This window comes from Vespa mandarinia, chromosome 5 (genome assembly GCF_050613455.1).
Source record: "Vespa mandarinia isolate Hongniang chromosome 5, ASM5061345v1, whole genome shotgun sequence".
Classification (NCBI taxonomy): Eukaryota; Metazoa; Arthropoda; class Insecta; order Hymenoptera; family Vespidae; genus Vespa; species Vespa mandarinia.
In genome coordinates, this window is record NC_140814.1 from 1,567,363 (window position 1) to 1,582,152 (window position 14,790).

The window sequence follows — 14,790 nt, forward strand, 5'->3', positions numbered from 1 at the left end:
AATTGAGATCATCTCCTAGAATTCTAAAATTAATTTATTATTATATATTATTATGTTACAATTGTTATCACAGATACATAATACTGCTCGTAAAAATTTTATACTTCTCTGTTAATTAATAAGAAATATTTTATGTTTGTATTGTTATCAAATATCATTGACTTGTATGCAATTTTTTTGTATTAATATTATGTAATATTGTATATTATATATAATATTATATATTATATATAATAAAATATATAAATGTTATATAATATTTACAAAATTACTTACAATATGATTCTTTTAACTAAGTCAAGTAATACTTACATGAATAGAGGTTATTTCGATCATCTTGAGTTATTAATGTAAAGTGCACATTGAACTCGTATTTTTGATCTCATTCTAGATACTAAAATATTTCATTAAAATATGCAAACAATATTGTCAAATATCTCAAAAGCTGAATTGATATTCGATTTATTATTAAAAAATAATGTCATTAAACCAGTGTTGTTTTGTAGTTCAAAATTTTTGAGGCCATATTTTTAATTGTACATTATTTTCACGATTAATGGATTGTAAAAATTAATTTCTTTTCCCTAAAGTGCTATTTTTAATATAAGGAGTATGAAGGAAATAATATGCTTTACGATTTTGTTACAATTAGAAAATGTGCTAGTATGATTTATTTATTTTTTTTTTCTCCTTTTTTTTTGCATAAAATAGAGACTTTTTAACCAAACCTTTTTTGTGTCTTCAGTATTTCCTCTCAAGATCCATTTGCCAGTTTCGTTCCCAGGGATATAGAACTACACAATTGAGTACACAATATTGGACTCAATACATTGCAGATATCACAACTAACTATACTTTTTCATAGTATTAAAAACTTTGTAAACCAGAATGAGATGGACTCATAACCCAGTTATATGTCTGCTTGTTTTTGTTTGTAAATATCACGTGTCACAGAAAACACAAATCACAAATTGTTACTTTTATTATTGATAATGAAAACTATAAGGAAAATGATTTTTTTTTCTTCATCCCTAAAAAAGAAATAATTTGCAAAAGCCACAAGCACTAAAAATTTGCAATCTATTATGCTTTTTGGTATTTCTGATATCGTCATTTAGCAAAGAACAAATCACAACACCATAATCACTATGAACTTCACTTTTAGAAAGAAGGAAAAAAAAAAAAAAAGAAAAAGAAAAAGAAAAAAATTAATATTGCATAAAAAACTTTTCAAAAAATAAAATGCATTCCAACTTAATGTTTAACACACGAGCATGCATTTTCATTTGAAAGATTGTATAATGTCTTCCCAATATTTATCTCAATTAAATGTTCCATTTAGTTCTCTAACAAAAATTAATCTGTTCTGCAAATTTATCTATTTGAATAAATCTGAATAAAAACTTGATTAAAAATATGTAACACTGTTTATGACATTGTACGAAGATTTGACTTTGGTATATGGATAACGGTATCAAGAAAAGCAACACATACTTTTATTTTTGTCTGCATAAATGTCATCTATTTTTGTTCGATCACCAGGTGTACTTAACCACTGCACCTTCAATCGTATTTGAGTACGGTTTAGATGATACATTGTTTCTGAAATATTTATTATTTTTCAGAAACATTTGTTTGCATCTCCCCTACTCAAAGACGAAACACAAACACTTTTTTTTTTACATCACTGTACACATTTTCAAAGCCTTTTATTTATTATTATTATTTGTTTTTTAACTACCACCAAACACTGTCCTTTAGATAATACGTCCTCACTTAACATGAACTTTTGTAATCAATTCGGTGATACACAGATGTTACCAACTTTTTACGCAGAGTAAGCATATTCTGTCTCTTCCTCACTATCTTCACTCTCAGACACTCTCTAAACTTTGAAAACTCATGAAACTATGCACAAAATATTTACTGCACAATCACTTAAGTGGTATATCACTCAAAAGAATCTACAGATATAAATCAAAAATCAAGTTCATGGAAATGTGAGTTAAATCATAATACTATGAATCGATAGTCCTTATCTAACATATTTTTTCAAACCAGGCCTTTCACATTCTTCAATATGAATACATAATTTATATACTGTTGTACATTCAAAGGCTTCTTTATTAGCCGAAGAGAGATATAAAAGTTCTCTTTTGAATTTATTAATGCAGCTGTTAAAATGCAGCAACATATGTCCAGTAATCATTTATCATTTTTCATCATATATGTGACTTTTGTATCAAAATGATTTTTTTTAAGTCATTATCACTGCAATATGAATAATCTGTCAAACAAATAGATGATATTTAATATATCATTAGGCTCAGAGAGTAATTACATTTCTTCTGTTTATAATAATGATAAGATATTTGGATTCTATTGTCTCAACCAATGACATTAAAGTCAATTCCTGTTGATATAAACACATCTAATAAGACTCTATATAAATATGGAAGTCACAATGTTTTTTGACAGTATTAAAAAGAATGGTAATAAAATTATATACTATAAATGTGAAAGATCTGTGTACAGTAACGTCATCATCGTTAAACATACCGATATATGTGTATAATACAGATAAATTCTTATACTATGTATGTAGTTAAACATTTACCTCTGATTATAAGGGTAATAATATTGTTTTATGTCAAGATTTTTATAGTAAAGATACCTTATTAAAAATGATGTACATCATTTTTATGATTACTTTAGAATTCCTCACTTCAAATAAACATTACCAAGTAAATGTTGTCGGAAATGTTTTTTGATACAATATAAGTATTATTTTTATTATTTTTGATGAATTTACTTTGATTTTTTTCTGTAAGATGTACATAATAATATACTACTATTATTAGAATATTAGAATAGAAACATATATATTATAGTAGAAAATAATGATATTTGGAATTCATTAAAATTTTTCAAACTCACGTTTTAATATATTTTTGTTATTCTGTTAATTAGTGAATCTATTCTATTTTTACTTTGAATATTTAGACGGAATCAAGTGCATCTATTTTATATATTATCTACATATGAGAAATAAAATTAATAATATTCAAATGATATTTACTGTATAAGCACAAATTATTTATGTCCTAATACATATCTTGTTTCATAAATCTTGATTTAAGTAACTTATTATTTAAAAAAAAAATCATAATGGTATATCATACTTTGAAATGATTCTATTAAATATCTCAAAAATATTTCAATCAAATCTGTGATAATAATACTTATATAGATCAAAAAGCATCAATCATTGTTATAACTTCTGTACATCATTCTATACCACCTTACCAATTGAATCAAAATAATACTTTTCATAGAAAGTATTAAAACAATGAAATAATTTTGTTATTTATGGATAAAGCAACTGTTTTTATGTCACTTGTTTAAAATTTAGGCACTGCCACCCTTAACAACAACAATTACCAAGTGATCCTCTTTTAAACCTTCTTCGCTTAAACTAGGACATGTACGCTTCAGGAGCTCTGTAGAGAAAGCACACGGTGGAAATGCATAGAGTACTCCAGTTCCTTCTGTATCTTTATTTAAAAGCGATATAACACCTGCTGCTTCTTTCTGCTTTAAATAAGAAACCAAATTACGAAGTGGTCGTGTTTGAACATTAGCATCATCATTTGTAACAGCTCCACTTGATCCAGCAAGACCAAGAAATATAGCATGCGAACTGGAAGTCTGTATTCTTTTAGATACATCATCTAACTTTGGTTGATCAAGACGAAGACGCTGTGTTATTCGGAGCATATGTTTACCCTCTTCATCTTTCATAAGAGCATCTATTATTTCTGTATCTCCATCTGTAAGATGAAATTTAGCTGGAAATAGTGAATTTTTTAATATTAATGCACCTTGCCAAACTGCAATGGATTTTCGTGCTACTTCAGGTAAGGTACGAGATGTGGAAAGCATTCCTGTGCGAGTATTCTCAGAATCGGAATCTGAATCCATTTGTCTTCTACGTGGTGATCTAGATCTGGACCGATCTACACCCGGTTCTCGCGATAATGACCTTCTTAACCCACGAGGAGTTTCATATTCCAATTCTGGTGGTGGTCTGCGATTTGACCAATCAGCTTCATCACGAAGATAACCTTCGGGACAAGTACCACGATAACCACCTCGTCCACCACCTCTTCTTTCATGCCATGGCGCACTTCCTCGTCCTCGAAATCCTCTTGGCCCATAACCAAATTCACTTTCAGGACCATAAGGATCATATGGTGATTCATAATCTACTAAGCGTGGTCTAAAATCTGCATTATCTTCAGGGTATGATCTAGGTTTAAAACCAAAACCAGGCGTTACATCTGCAAAATCAACTCTTAATCTTCGATCAGGACCACCAAGAGGAAAACCACGCATTTCTTTTACAGCAGCCTGCGCAGCATCGATAGAATCATAAAGAATATATGCATTACTATCACCTTTTATATAATCAATTTTTTTAATTGCTCCAAATCTGTCAAACTCTCTTTCTAATTGAGGTACTGAAGTCCAAGGACCTAAACCACCAACCCATATTCGTGTAGTGGGAGTCGCTTTACCATATCCTATCTTGCATTGAAACTTTCCTATATACTGTCCAGAAAGTTCAACTTTGCATCTATGAGCCATATCTAATGTTTGGAATCGTACAAAAGCATATGCATTTCCTGTTCCTGGTGGTGGTCTTTTGATATCAATATCATCAACAATACCATATTTACTAAAAATTCTACGTAATTCTTCTTCAGTTATATTGATTTCCAAATTACCAGCAAAAAGAGTTCTAGTTGCAAGAGGGTCATCTTCCGGAGATACATGATGGAGATAATTTGGGAATTTATCTTTCTTATTTTCAACTCGTTCAAATCCATGAACAGGATGACGAAGCATCATATGTCTAGGTGGACCATAATGATGAGGGGGACCTGGGTGAACATGAGGCGGTCCATGATGAATGGGTGGCCTAACAAATTCATGATGAGGTGGTGGTATTGTTTCTCTTCTCATTTCACGATGAGGGGGTAAACCTACAGGAGGCCCATATACGCGTTCATATCTATCTAATGGTCTGTGTCTATCTGTTGGACCTGGAGATCTAGCATAATACCGTTCATAATCTGGTGGTGAAACAGATCTTTGTCTACGATATGTATCAGGTCTTTCATAGACTGGTTCTACCAAAGCTACTTTATCATACATTATAATTCGTGGTTTAGCATGTTTTGCATCTCGTGCATCTTCTGAGCTCCTGAAGCACACATAAGCAACGCGTTCATCTAATTCATGAGAAATTCTTATAGAAAAGTCACCAAACTTTTTGTATTCTCTATACAAAGTATCTTTAATTACTTCATCACTGGCTTTTGGATGAATGGAACTGACACAAAGAACTTTATAACTGTACGGTCGTTCTGGTGGCAAATCACGAGGTGCACGCAAATAATCATCGCGATGGGAACTTGACTCTACATAACGCGCATGTGATGACGCTCTTGCTGATGGACTAGGACTTCTAGCACCTCTGCTACGTCGTCGAATACGTTCCGGTGTGATCCGTTCATCACTTGAATCATCATATCTATAAATTGATAAGAATATGATATTAACTAGTATAGAAAAAAATAAAAGTATGACAATGATACGTATGATTTGCATTCACCTAAAAACAATAATATTTAATAAAATAAATAGTGTCATTCCATGTAAAAAATAATGTTACAATACACACACACGCACACACGCACACCGCACTGACACACGCACAAACACGTATGCACGCACACTTAATATAAATATGTAAAATAAATCTTAATTTATCATAATTTAATGTAATTTTTAATTTAATCTATAAATATTATTTAATACGTAAATATAAATTAATGTATAATAAATATTAAATTAATTAAACAATAATGGAGACATTGATAGAAAGTATTTATAACGTCAGAAAATACAAGATTTAACGAGGAGACTGTAATTTACTTGAAATATAGAGGAAAAATAACTAATGCTCACCGTCCCATGGAAGATCGACTTCGTTTCACCCGAGGAGGCGGAGTATCACGACTCGAACTTCTTTTCATGTTGTTGCGGATCTTAACCGTAATTTTATGTCGGTCGTCTCGCGGAATCCCAATCATCAACGCAGTTTAATGTATCGAAGTAAAATAAAGAAGAAGAAATAATATCTTCGCACAATCTCGCGAATAGAGAAAATGTTTAGATATCAGCGTTCAGTATTTTTTTTCAAATCAGAATGTCTACCTTCCTCTCGAAAGGATACACAAAATGGCGTTTTGATACTGTCTTCAATTTTACGTACTTCCGTTTGTAATATGCTTTCGTTAGAATTTTAAACTTATTAGTTTAACATCATTATTATATCAAGCTAATAAATATTAAGAAATAATTTACGATAAGAAAATGTAGTTAGATGAAATTTAACGTATGCAAAAGTAAGAAAATCCATATGGTTGTTCCAAGCAGTTGCAAATACGACGTATCATACGGCACAAAGAACTATCATTGGTCGACGTATAATAGCTTCTTTTCATTTTATCGACATGCTTGTCGATCCAAGTAAATCTTTTTCTAATGATCAGGCAAAAAACGAAGATACATATCTTTTTTCGATCATTATTTGCAAATTTAAAAAATATCACTTTATATTTACATATTCATAGAAATACATCTGAAATTAGAAAATATACTACATGTTACATCATTAATAAAGAGCGCTAGTATCGCCATCGTTTGTATTTAGAATTGAATTTCTATGTTAAATGCTATGTCATCGTCGAAAAATAATTTTATAGTTCACTTGTGACTTATTTGCAAGATCGACTGACGACTTGTGCATATGTTTTTTTAATTGAATAAATAAAGATTTCGTTTTAAAGTAGATTATATTAAATGGTATTTACAATTTGTCTGAAACATTTCAGTGAAATGTGTGTTGTGGTTCGTGTTTCTTTTTTTTTCTTTTTTTCGCAAATAAAATATTTATTTAATTGCGCAATACACGTATATATGTTGAGTAATCCAACAATAAAATTCCTTAACCTTGTTTCCCAAAGATTTGAAAATTTTTCGCGCGCTTCTCATAAAGTCCTTTATTTGAATGTAAGCCAATGATTACAATTATTTTTTATACAAAAATGCCAATTCTCTTGTTCTACTGTCGACACAACATTTATGTTAATAAATTTAAAAAAATTTTTGAAACATAAAATAAATTGAGTAAAAATATTTCTAGTAAATAAAAATTGTGATATGAAAAAAATGGAGAATGTCTGTAGGTTATGTCTTCGAAAGGAAGAAAGTATGTTGTCTATATTTTCTTTTGACAACGAAAAACTACGTTTACAAATTATAAATTGCTGTTCTATAGAGGTGAATATTTTATATGGATATTAAATTGTATATATTTTGTATCAAAATTTCGTGCTAAATGTATATAGTACTACCGTTACACGTTTCAGATATCAGAAAACGATATATTACCTAAATTAATATGTATAGAATGTATTACAAAATTAGAAGCTTTTCACGAATTTAGAAAAGAATGTAAAAAATCTGATAATACATTACGCGAATATTATAATGTGGAATTAAATGTTGGGTTTAATTTAAACAGTATTAAAATATATCAGGTATGTAATAAAAGTATTTTTTGTTGTTGGCATAGATATTGGTAGATATATGATTTTAGGATATTTATGTACAAACGGACATAACAAATGCAACATTTTTCCAAAAAATGGAAAAGCCTTCTTTGTCTACGCAAGCTAAGAAAATAGAAAAACAAAATAATTTCAATATGTATTTTAATACTAACGATGATCATAATCAAGATGACAATGCAATAATTAGCTCTAAGTATTTAGATCATGCAGTTTCAAGTAGTTCTGATAGTCAGAATTCTTTTGAAACTAATGATAAGCCACAATTACAATACAAGTGGACAGCAAGTATGAGAGACTTAGAAACTGTCGGTATAAGAAAAAGCAATCGTTTAAAAAATAGACAGATTTCTACATGTAATCTTTGTAAAACAGAATGTACATCTAGAAAAGCATTACTCGAGCATACCAAACTTCATATCAATGAAAAAAGTACCAAGCAAAAATGCAGTAGAATATTTAAGTGTGAAATATGCAATATGTCATTTAATAAAAAACTCAAACTCAATTTGCACTTGCGCATACATGGTAAAGTACCATCTATAAAAAATAAAAAACAATATTTATGCGATGTTTGTAGTAAAACTTTTGTATCTAAATCTGGATTACAAAGGCATCTAAAAACTCACAATGATTCCAAACCATATGCTTGTCAATTTTGCAATAAAACTTTTATTATACTCAGTTACAAAAAGAGACACGAAAAAACACATAACGGCAATAAAGATTTTGTATGCCATATTTGCAGTGCAGCATATGCATCTCCTAATGGATTCAAGTATCATTTAAGACTTCATACGGGAGAAGCTAATTATCCTTGCGAGGTATGTGGTAAATCTTTCAGAAGAAAAAGATACTTAAAGGAACATACTTTTACTCATACAGGAGAGAAACCATTTGTTTGCAAAATATGCGGATCAGCTTATGCTAATTCTGGTACTCTTTTTGTACATGAGAAAAAATGCAAATTTAGACTTACTCGTGATAATACTGTATCTATAAGGAAGGAAGAACTCAAATGAAACTTGAAAAAGTTTTAAATATTACATAATTTCCTAAGTACCTGAATCCTACAGTTAATATGTGTCTTCCAAGGTTGTTCTTTGTCTAATTTATCAAACATCTAAAATGTATTCAATTTATTTAAATTAAAAATACTTATATATATATACATTTATATATATTACATATATATATATTTACTTTCACTCTGATCCTGTTTGTAACTTTGTATTAAGTTCGATTATATCGTCTGGCATCGCATGCATTCAGCTATACAATAAATTTATTTACAATGGACTTAATACAATTCTTTGGTATTAGAATAGCGAAGAATTGAATGTCTTGCAAATTACATAAAATAAATAAATATTTCAAGTTTTTGCAAGCACGTGAAAATAATATTAACGTTGTCGCCTATTGAATTCTGACATTCAATTTTGCGAAAAAAAATGAACCAAATAAAAGAAAGGCTGGTAATATCATAATTAGTTGGCCCTTAATAGCAAAATCGATTAAAGGTAAAAAATGAACCTAAGAAAATTATCGGCAGTTCTGTTTTCTTTGTATCGCCATTTCTGAGGAAGCGATAGCCATCCACTCGTTCGTGTTAGATTTAAACCAAGTAAGCCCTAACGAGTATTTACCATTTAAATTAGCATGCTGACAATGGCTGAACCACCAGCCACCGTGATAATTAGCCGCGCAATCGGTGGAACTAATATCCATGTCTCTGTCCTTAGCACTGAAGGCCATATTGTTCTGATAGGACAATGCGTCGGTTGCATTTCCGGAATAACCGGAAACATGGAGCTTATAACCGGATTCTTCAGTATCAACATTAAAGTATTCATATTCTGCGTGCCAATGTGTATCATATATATCCATCAGATCGATTTTCAACCTGCTGCAATTGTCTCGGGTAAGTCTATGAAGAGCTTCATTGCCTATCCAAAATTCATTAACCGGTGAACCAAAACCCGCTGCATAATCGTTCCAGGTACGATCGAATTCGATCATACCGTCGATGCGTCTTGAGATAACGATCCATCCCTTATGACACGAGGCTAGTAACGGTGCACCTGGACCAGGTGCAAGGAGAGTAAGGCCATCTCTTTCGTCGCAATTACCTGGTAAGGCATCGACGATCAAGCGATACTGATCTTCCACCTGCTCAAGCTCGTGAGTTATGTTACTTGCTTTTTCTATAGATGACGATAAGTCAAGATGATTAAGGGTATCGTTGAGTGAATCGATAGATATTTGATGTCTATCGCTTCTTTCTTGGAGCTTAGAGGCACTCACACTGAGCGCCTGAACAGCTCTTCGAAGATTCGATAATTCTTCTCTAGTCAACGACAATTCAGCTGCTTTTCTCGCGGCGTTAATATCCAATCTTGCGATTTCTCTTTTAGTATCTGATCCATTACCATCGACCTTGTCCTCCAATGTCTGTACAGTTTCAAACAATTCAACCATCGTTTCGCTAAGCTTACTGGTCGAGGACAATTCTTTACTCATATTTTTCAAAAGTAGAGATAATTTTTCTTGAGCGGTCTCCAAATTAGCTACACGACTATTCAAGTAATCCTGATTTTCATATACCACTCTCTTCTCTATCATACCACGTTTTCTCGATACTAAAGAAATTTTATGTTCTAGATTTGTGAGACGTTCCTCTATACGATGTATCAAAGGTCTCGAATAGCTATGCCTTTTCCTATTTTCGTGCAGCACTTCATTTTTGATTTCATTGTCTTCGCGTAACTTGTCCTCGTGTCGATGAACGGAAAACCGATGGGATCTGTGCTCGTTCGGTGTGTCGCATTTCAATGATTTCAATTCGATCTGCATAGTACCGATCTAAACAAACAAACAAAAGGGAACTAAATTAATTAGATAATTAAATATTACAAATATATAAGTGAAAGATAAAGAGAAATACGATGATGACTCGAGTGGAAGTGTTCGAAAAAAGAGATGAGAATGATTATTGGAATGCCCAAAAAGAAAAAGGAAAAAAAAAAAGGAAAGGAATACGAAACATCTGCTTTTGTCGAAAGAGCGCAACGAACCACGTCACATACTGGGCCTACGTGGTATTTATTAACATGGGTGGGACGAAGAGGGCATCGCAAGTGAAGGGCCTGTAGAGAGGGAGGAGTGAGGGGTCGATGCTGCCAAACGAATGGAACGCCGGAATGAAGGGGGCCGATATAGCGAGGAGCCAACAGCGGCAGCTGCCGGCCGGTAAAACGAGAAACAGAAATGGGGAGCCACCGGTTGCCGGCTGTACGAACACGGCAGGTGCATCTCTTGCGTCTTTTTTTTTTTGTTATTGTTTTTTTTCTTGTTGTTTTTTCCTTCCTTTTTTTTCTTCGAATAAATACTAAACATGTTGATGCGTCAACGTGTCTCTTATGTTTACGTATAACGATAAACGTCTTCGTAGATCGTATATTCTTAATCGTATATGCATATAAATAGTATTTTTTTTATTTTTTATTTTTTTCGATATTATTACCTGACTGGCGACATCGGCGCAGGTGCGGGACAGCTTGCTGGCACGTTCCTTCATAGCTGTGATATCGATGCGAATTGTCCCCAGGGCAGCTTCGAACTTGGCAATGCGACCACCAAGATTACGAATGCCTCTTCCTACCTCGGCAACGTCACCCTTCAAAAGGGATAGCTCGCTTCGCATCCTTGATCTTTCTGCTAATTCCTCACTGGCATTTCTTGTTCTTAGAACTTCGGCGACTTCGCTCTGTAACTCGGTTACTGCACTACCTAACCATCTCACCCTCAAACGCTCGTTTTTCGCCTCGTTGCCACTTCCGCCTCTTAGCTCATTTACTTCTTTTCTGTAACGACCGGAACAATAGAAGATAGAATTGATTTTTCTTGGTATCAATTTGTTAGTTAAATTTTCTTAAATTATCTCTCTCCCTCTTTTTCGCTTCATCTCTATCTCTATTTCTAGTGAGTTGAACGCCTTCTGAATTCATCGAGCATGCATGTTTCATTAGAAAACTTAGTTCGCAGACGAGTTAAAGATTAATGAGTATAAGAGGTCATTGCTATCTATAGAAACGTTTATCGGGGATGTTTGTTTTTTTTTTTTTGTTATTATTGTTTGACAACGCACACGTATCGATTTGTATGAATTTTCTTCTTTCTCTCTTTCTTTTTTTTTTTCTTTTATTACATACATATACGAGCTTACACCATATAAGAAAATAAAAAATCAACGAGGTGGTAGCTTGCTTGCTTGCTTGGTTGTCCGCGCGTGCTATCGATCGTACGAGAATTGAAAAGAGTTACGATCACAAAAAGAAAAGAAAAAGTAGAAAAAACATAGAAAAAAAGAAAAAGAAAAAAAGAATGGAAAGGTCTGTTTCTCACCTCAATAAGTCGACTTCCTTTCTTAGTACAACCAATTCCGTATTTTTCTCTATGGCATGTTTCAAACTTTCTTCTAAGGCATTGTAATCCTCTTGACGATGATAAAGAAGTGCGTTAACTTGTTCTTGCAATAATTTCACTGTGCTCGCAAGATTTTCGTTATTTAAAGGGACTGTTGGAACACCGTTGATCGTTTTCAATATAGCAATAATCGTTAATAAACACAAGGTCAACATCGCGTAGTTAATAATGTTTACCGTGAAAAATATTTATATATAAATATATAAACGTTGAATGCCCGAAATCACTATTGTTGTTATCAATTACGTCATTAAGGTCATTACATTGAATGAAATATCTATGTGTATGTCATGGACTACGATGGAACTCGTGATAACTAATGAAAAATAAGTAGTAAAGCACGTAGAATTCTGTCTGTATTCCTGGACTCTCCAAGACTTACTGGCGTCTCTTCGACGAGGTACGCGTGTATTATATCCGTTGGCTGGACAAAGGCATCAGGGGGATACCAATGTGGAGCAGGTGTTCGCCAACACCAGGCGTCCCAGGTATAACATCGTTGTGTCTCTCGCCTCTTACTCTCGCGCGTGTACACCCTCTCTCCTTCTCTTCTCCTCCTCCTCCTCCTTCTGCTCCTCCTCCTCCTCCATCACCACCACTACTACCACTAGTATCACCACCACCACCATTATCACCACCACCATCACCATCACTACTATCACCATCTCCTCTTCCCCTTCCTCTTCTACATGCTTCGTTTCATTCAGCCCCTGCTCTCTAAGATCGCCTCCTCCTGTCTGCTTTACTCTCGAATGTGCCATGCGATTTGCCCTTTCGTACTTGAATAACACACACTATTGAAGTTAATCGTACAATTCGTCGTAGTACCTACAACACGAATACCTTTCTTTCCTCCTCTTTCTAACATTATTACACAGAATTATTAAAAAATTTGGTTTTTTCTCGATTCTCTCGTTCGAATTCTATTCTAAAATTTTTATTTTTATATATTAATTAAGAGTTATGAATGGGCAAATTTTGTAATATGTTATGTTTCTTCCTTCCCTTTTTTCTTTTTTTTAGTTATTTTGTTTAATTATTTTATTTATTTTGTTTTTAGGGATAGTTTAGTTCATTCATAATATTTTTGAAGAAAATTGCTATTTTATTTCTTTTTTTTTTCCTTTCTTCTTCTTTTTCTTTTTCTCCTTCATCATCATTTTTTTCTTTTTATTTTTATCTCGCAGGCTTCTCCACGCGCACGCCACGCGACATCGATGGCCGGCCTCCGGTTCGCTCGTGCGGAAGATGTAAAAGAGGAAGGGAAGAATACTCAAAGAAAGGAAGCAACTTCATTATACTCGTAATCTTTTGTACCCGCAGGTAAAACACACGAGGATATTTTTGAACTAAAAGAAAAATAATATTTTAACGATCGAGTTACATAAAAAAAAATTAATCATGAATTTTACATAATATTTAGATATATCCTATAATAATATAAATAATAAATATATAAAATTTCATATTTAACGAAATACTTATATTGGAAAAGTAGACAAATTGCTTGTTAAATTGAGTTAAATTCTCTACCTAAAGTAGACGATGAACAACTGTTCTTTTTCGTAAAAAAAATTGTGATGCGATGTATGTATATAATTTCTTGTACTTAAAAGGTTTCATTAATATTACCGTTACAAAATAAATTGCACATTCTTCTTTTACATGTTTGAACAATTGGTAATACGATATCAAATGTAAACGTAGAACGTAAGTAGTAAGAGAGAAGAAGAAGGGTGTTATAACCGAGGCACGCGCTTCAAGGGTTCGATGAAAGAAAATGAGAAGAGAAAAAAGAATGGTGCGTGCTTGTGCATTATAACCACCAACTCTGTCGGTCCATATACGTATGTTAGTGTACATATATACATATATATATGGACATGTATATATATATATATGATTTAAGTTGTATATATGTGTGAATGAACGGCATACCCGATATGCTAAACACGAATCCTTCTGCCACGCGCCGTGTGCTTGCTCAACCGTAGGAGATCCCTACTACCTACAACCCAATGGCACACGACAGACTGCAAATGCATCTCTCAGGCATCTTTATGAACATCGATACCCTTATAAAATGCGTTTCGCACAGGGCGGGTTCGTTCGCTATACAGATCATCTTTCTCGATTGTCAGCTGGTAAGCAAGTTTTCACAGAAACGTTTCTTTTTTTTTTTTCTTTTTCTACCTGCTCAAAATAGTTGACATTTTTCACATTTTTTCCTCGAAAAAAAAAAAAAAACAAAAAAAAAAAAAAAAGAAAATACTACATCTACAATCGATCGATTGATATATCAAAATTATAATCTCTTTTAATTTAATCATCCCTTAAAGACATTTTATTAAATTTGTTTTACAATTTTACTACAGATTGTTGTTGGTAAATCTTTGTTTTTTTATTTATATATTTTTTTTTTAGTGGAGAGGAACGAGGCGGGGTGATGGCAGGGGCCTGGAAGGGAAGAGTGTTTTCATTTTGTTTTTTTTTTTTTATATATATATCTATATTGTTTTCCTTTCTTTTCTTTTTTCTTCTTCTTCTTTTTCGTCTTCTTCTTCTTTTTTACATATAAGTTTTTCTTAATGCGAATTTGAAATGA

General features: G+C 32.4%; 3 protein-coding genes across 4 annotated transcripts; 1 reads left to right on the top strand and 2 right to left on the bottom strand.

Moving 5' to 3' along the window:
* Nucleotides 1-414: 414 nt before the first annotated feature.
* nito (RNA-binding protein spenito) lies at nucleotides 415-6,534 on the bottom strand. Its single transcript, XM_035880919.2, has 2 exons — nucleotides 6,034-6,534; nucleotides 415-5,596 (listed from the first exon to the last, which is right to left on the bottom strand). The coding sequence occupies exons 1-2, from the start codon at nucleotides 6,156-6,158 to the stop codon at nucleotides 3,409-3,411; spliced, it is 2,313 nt and encodes a 770-aa protein (XP_035736812.1). The 5' UTR covers nucleotides 6,159-6,534; the 3' UTR covers nucleotides 415-3,408.
* A 296-nt stretch (nucleotides 6,535-6,830) lies between these two features.
* Nucleotides 6,831-9,574, top strand: LOC118448119 (uncharacterized). 2 transcript variants are annotated; one of them, XM_085657475.1, is made up of 4 exons: nucleotides 6,831-7,410; nucleotides 7,500-7,670; nucleotides 7,730-8,524; nucleotides 9,443-9,574. In XM_085657475.1, exons 1-4 carry the CDS (start codon nucleotides 7,291-7,293, stop codon nucleotides 9,446-9,448), a joined length of 1,092 nt encoding a protein of 363 aa, XP_085513601.1. In that variant the 5' UTR covers nucleotides 6,831-7,290; the 3' UTR covers nucleotides 9,449-9,574. The 2 variants fall into 2 exon arrangements, with proteins under 2 accessions (XP_085513601.1, XP_035736839.2); XM_035880946.2 differs by lacking the exon at nucleotides 9,443-9,574 and having other exon boundaries at nucleotides 7,730-8,722.
* On the bottom strand, nucleotides 9,243-12,340 carry LOC118448217 (protein scabrous). Its single transcript, XM_035881227.2, has 3 exons — nucleotides 12,105-12,340; nucleotides 11,224-11,563; nucleotides 9,243-10,562 (listed from the first exon to the last, which is right to left on the bottom strand). Exons 1-3 carry the CDS (start codon nucleotides 12,338-12,340, stop codon nucleotides 9,243-9,245), a joined length of 1,896 nt encoding a protein of 631 aa, XP_035737120.2.
* Nucleotides 12,341-14,790: the final 2,450 nt, after the last annotated feature.

Bases quoted from the DNA above. Each gene is read 5' to 3' on its own strand.
- nito (XM_035880919.2), bottom strand. From the start codon at position 6,158: ATGATTGGGATTCCGCGAGACGACCGACATAAAATTACGGTTAAGATC. The intron at 5,597-6,033 runs GTGAGCATTAGT...ATCAATTTATAG, and splicing joins AGTCGATCTTCCATGGGACG to ATATGATGATTCAAGTGATG.
- LOC118448119 (XM_035880946.2), top strand. From the start codon at position 7,291: ATGAAAAAAATGGAGAATGTCTGTAGGTTATGTCTTCGAAAGGAAGAA. The intron at 7,411-7,499 runs GTGAATATTTTA...TACACGTTTCAG, and splicing joins TAAATTGCTGTTCTATAGAG to ATATCAGAAAACGATATATT. The intron at 7,671-7,729 runs GTATGTAATAAA...ATATGATTTTAG, and splicing joins ACAGTATTAAAATATATCAG to GATATTTATGTACAAACGGA.
- LOC118448217 (XM_035881227.2), bottom strand. From the start codon at position 12,340: ATGTTGACCTTGTGTTTATTAACGATTATTGCTATATTGAAAACGATC. The intron at 11,564-12,104 runs GTGAGAAACAGA...CGGTCGTTACAG, and splicing joins AAGGAAGTCGACTTATTGAG to AAAAGAAGTAAATGAGCTAA. The intron at 10,563-11,223 runs GTAATAATATCG...TTGTTTGTTTAG, and splicing joins GCGCCGATGTCGCCAGTCAG to ATCGGTACTATGCAGATCGA.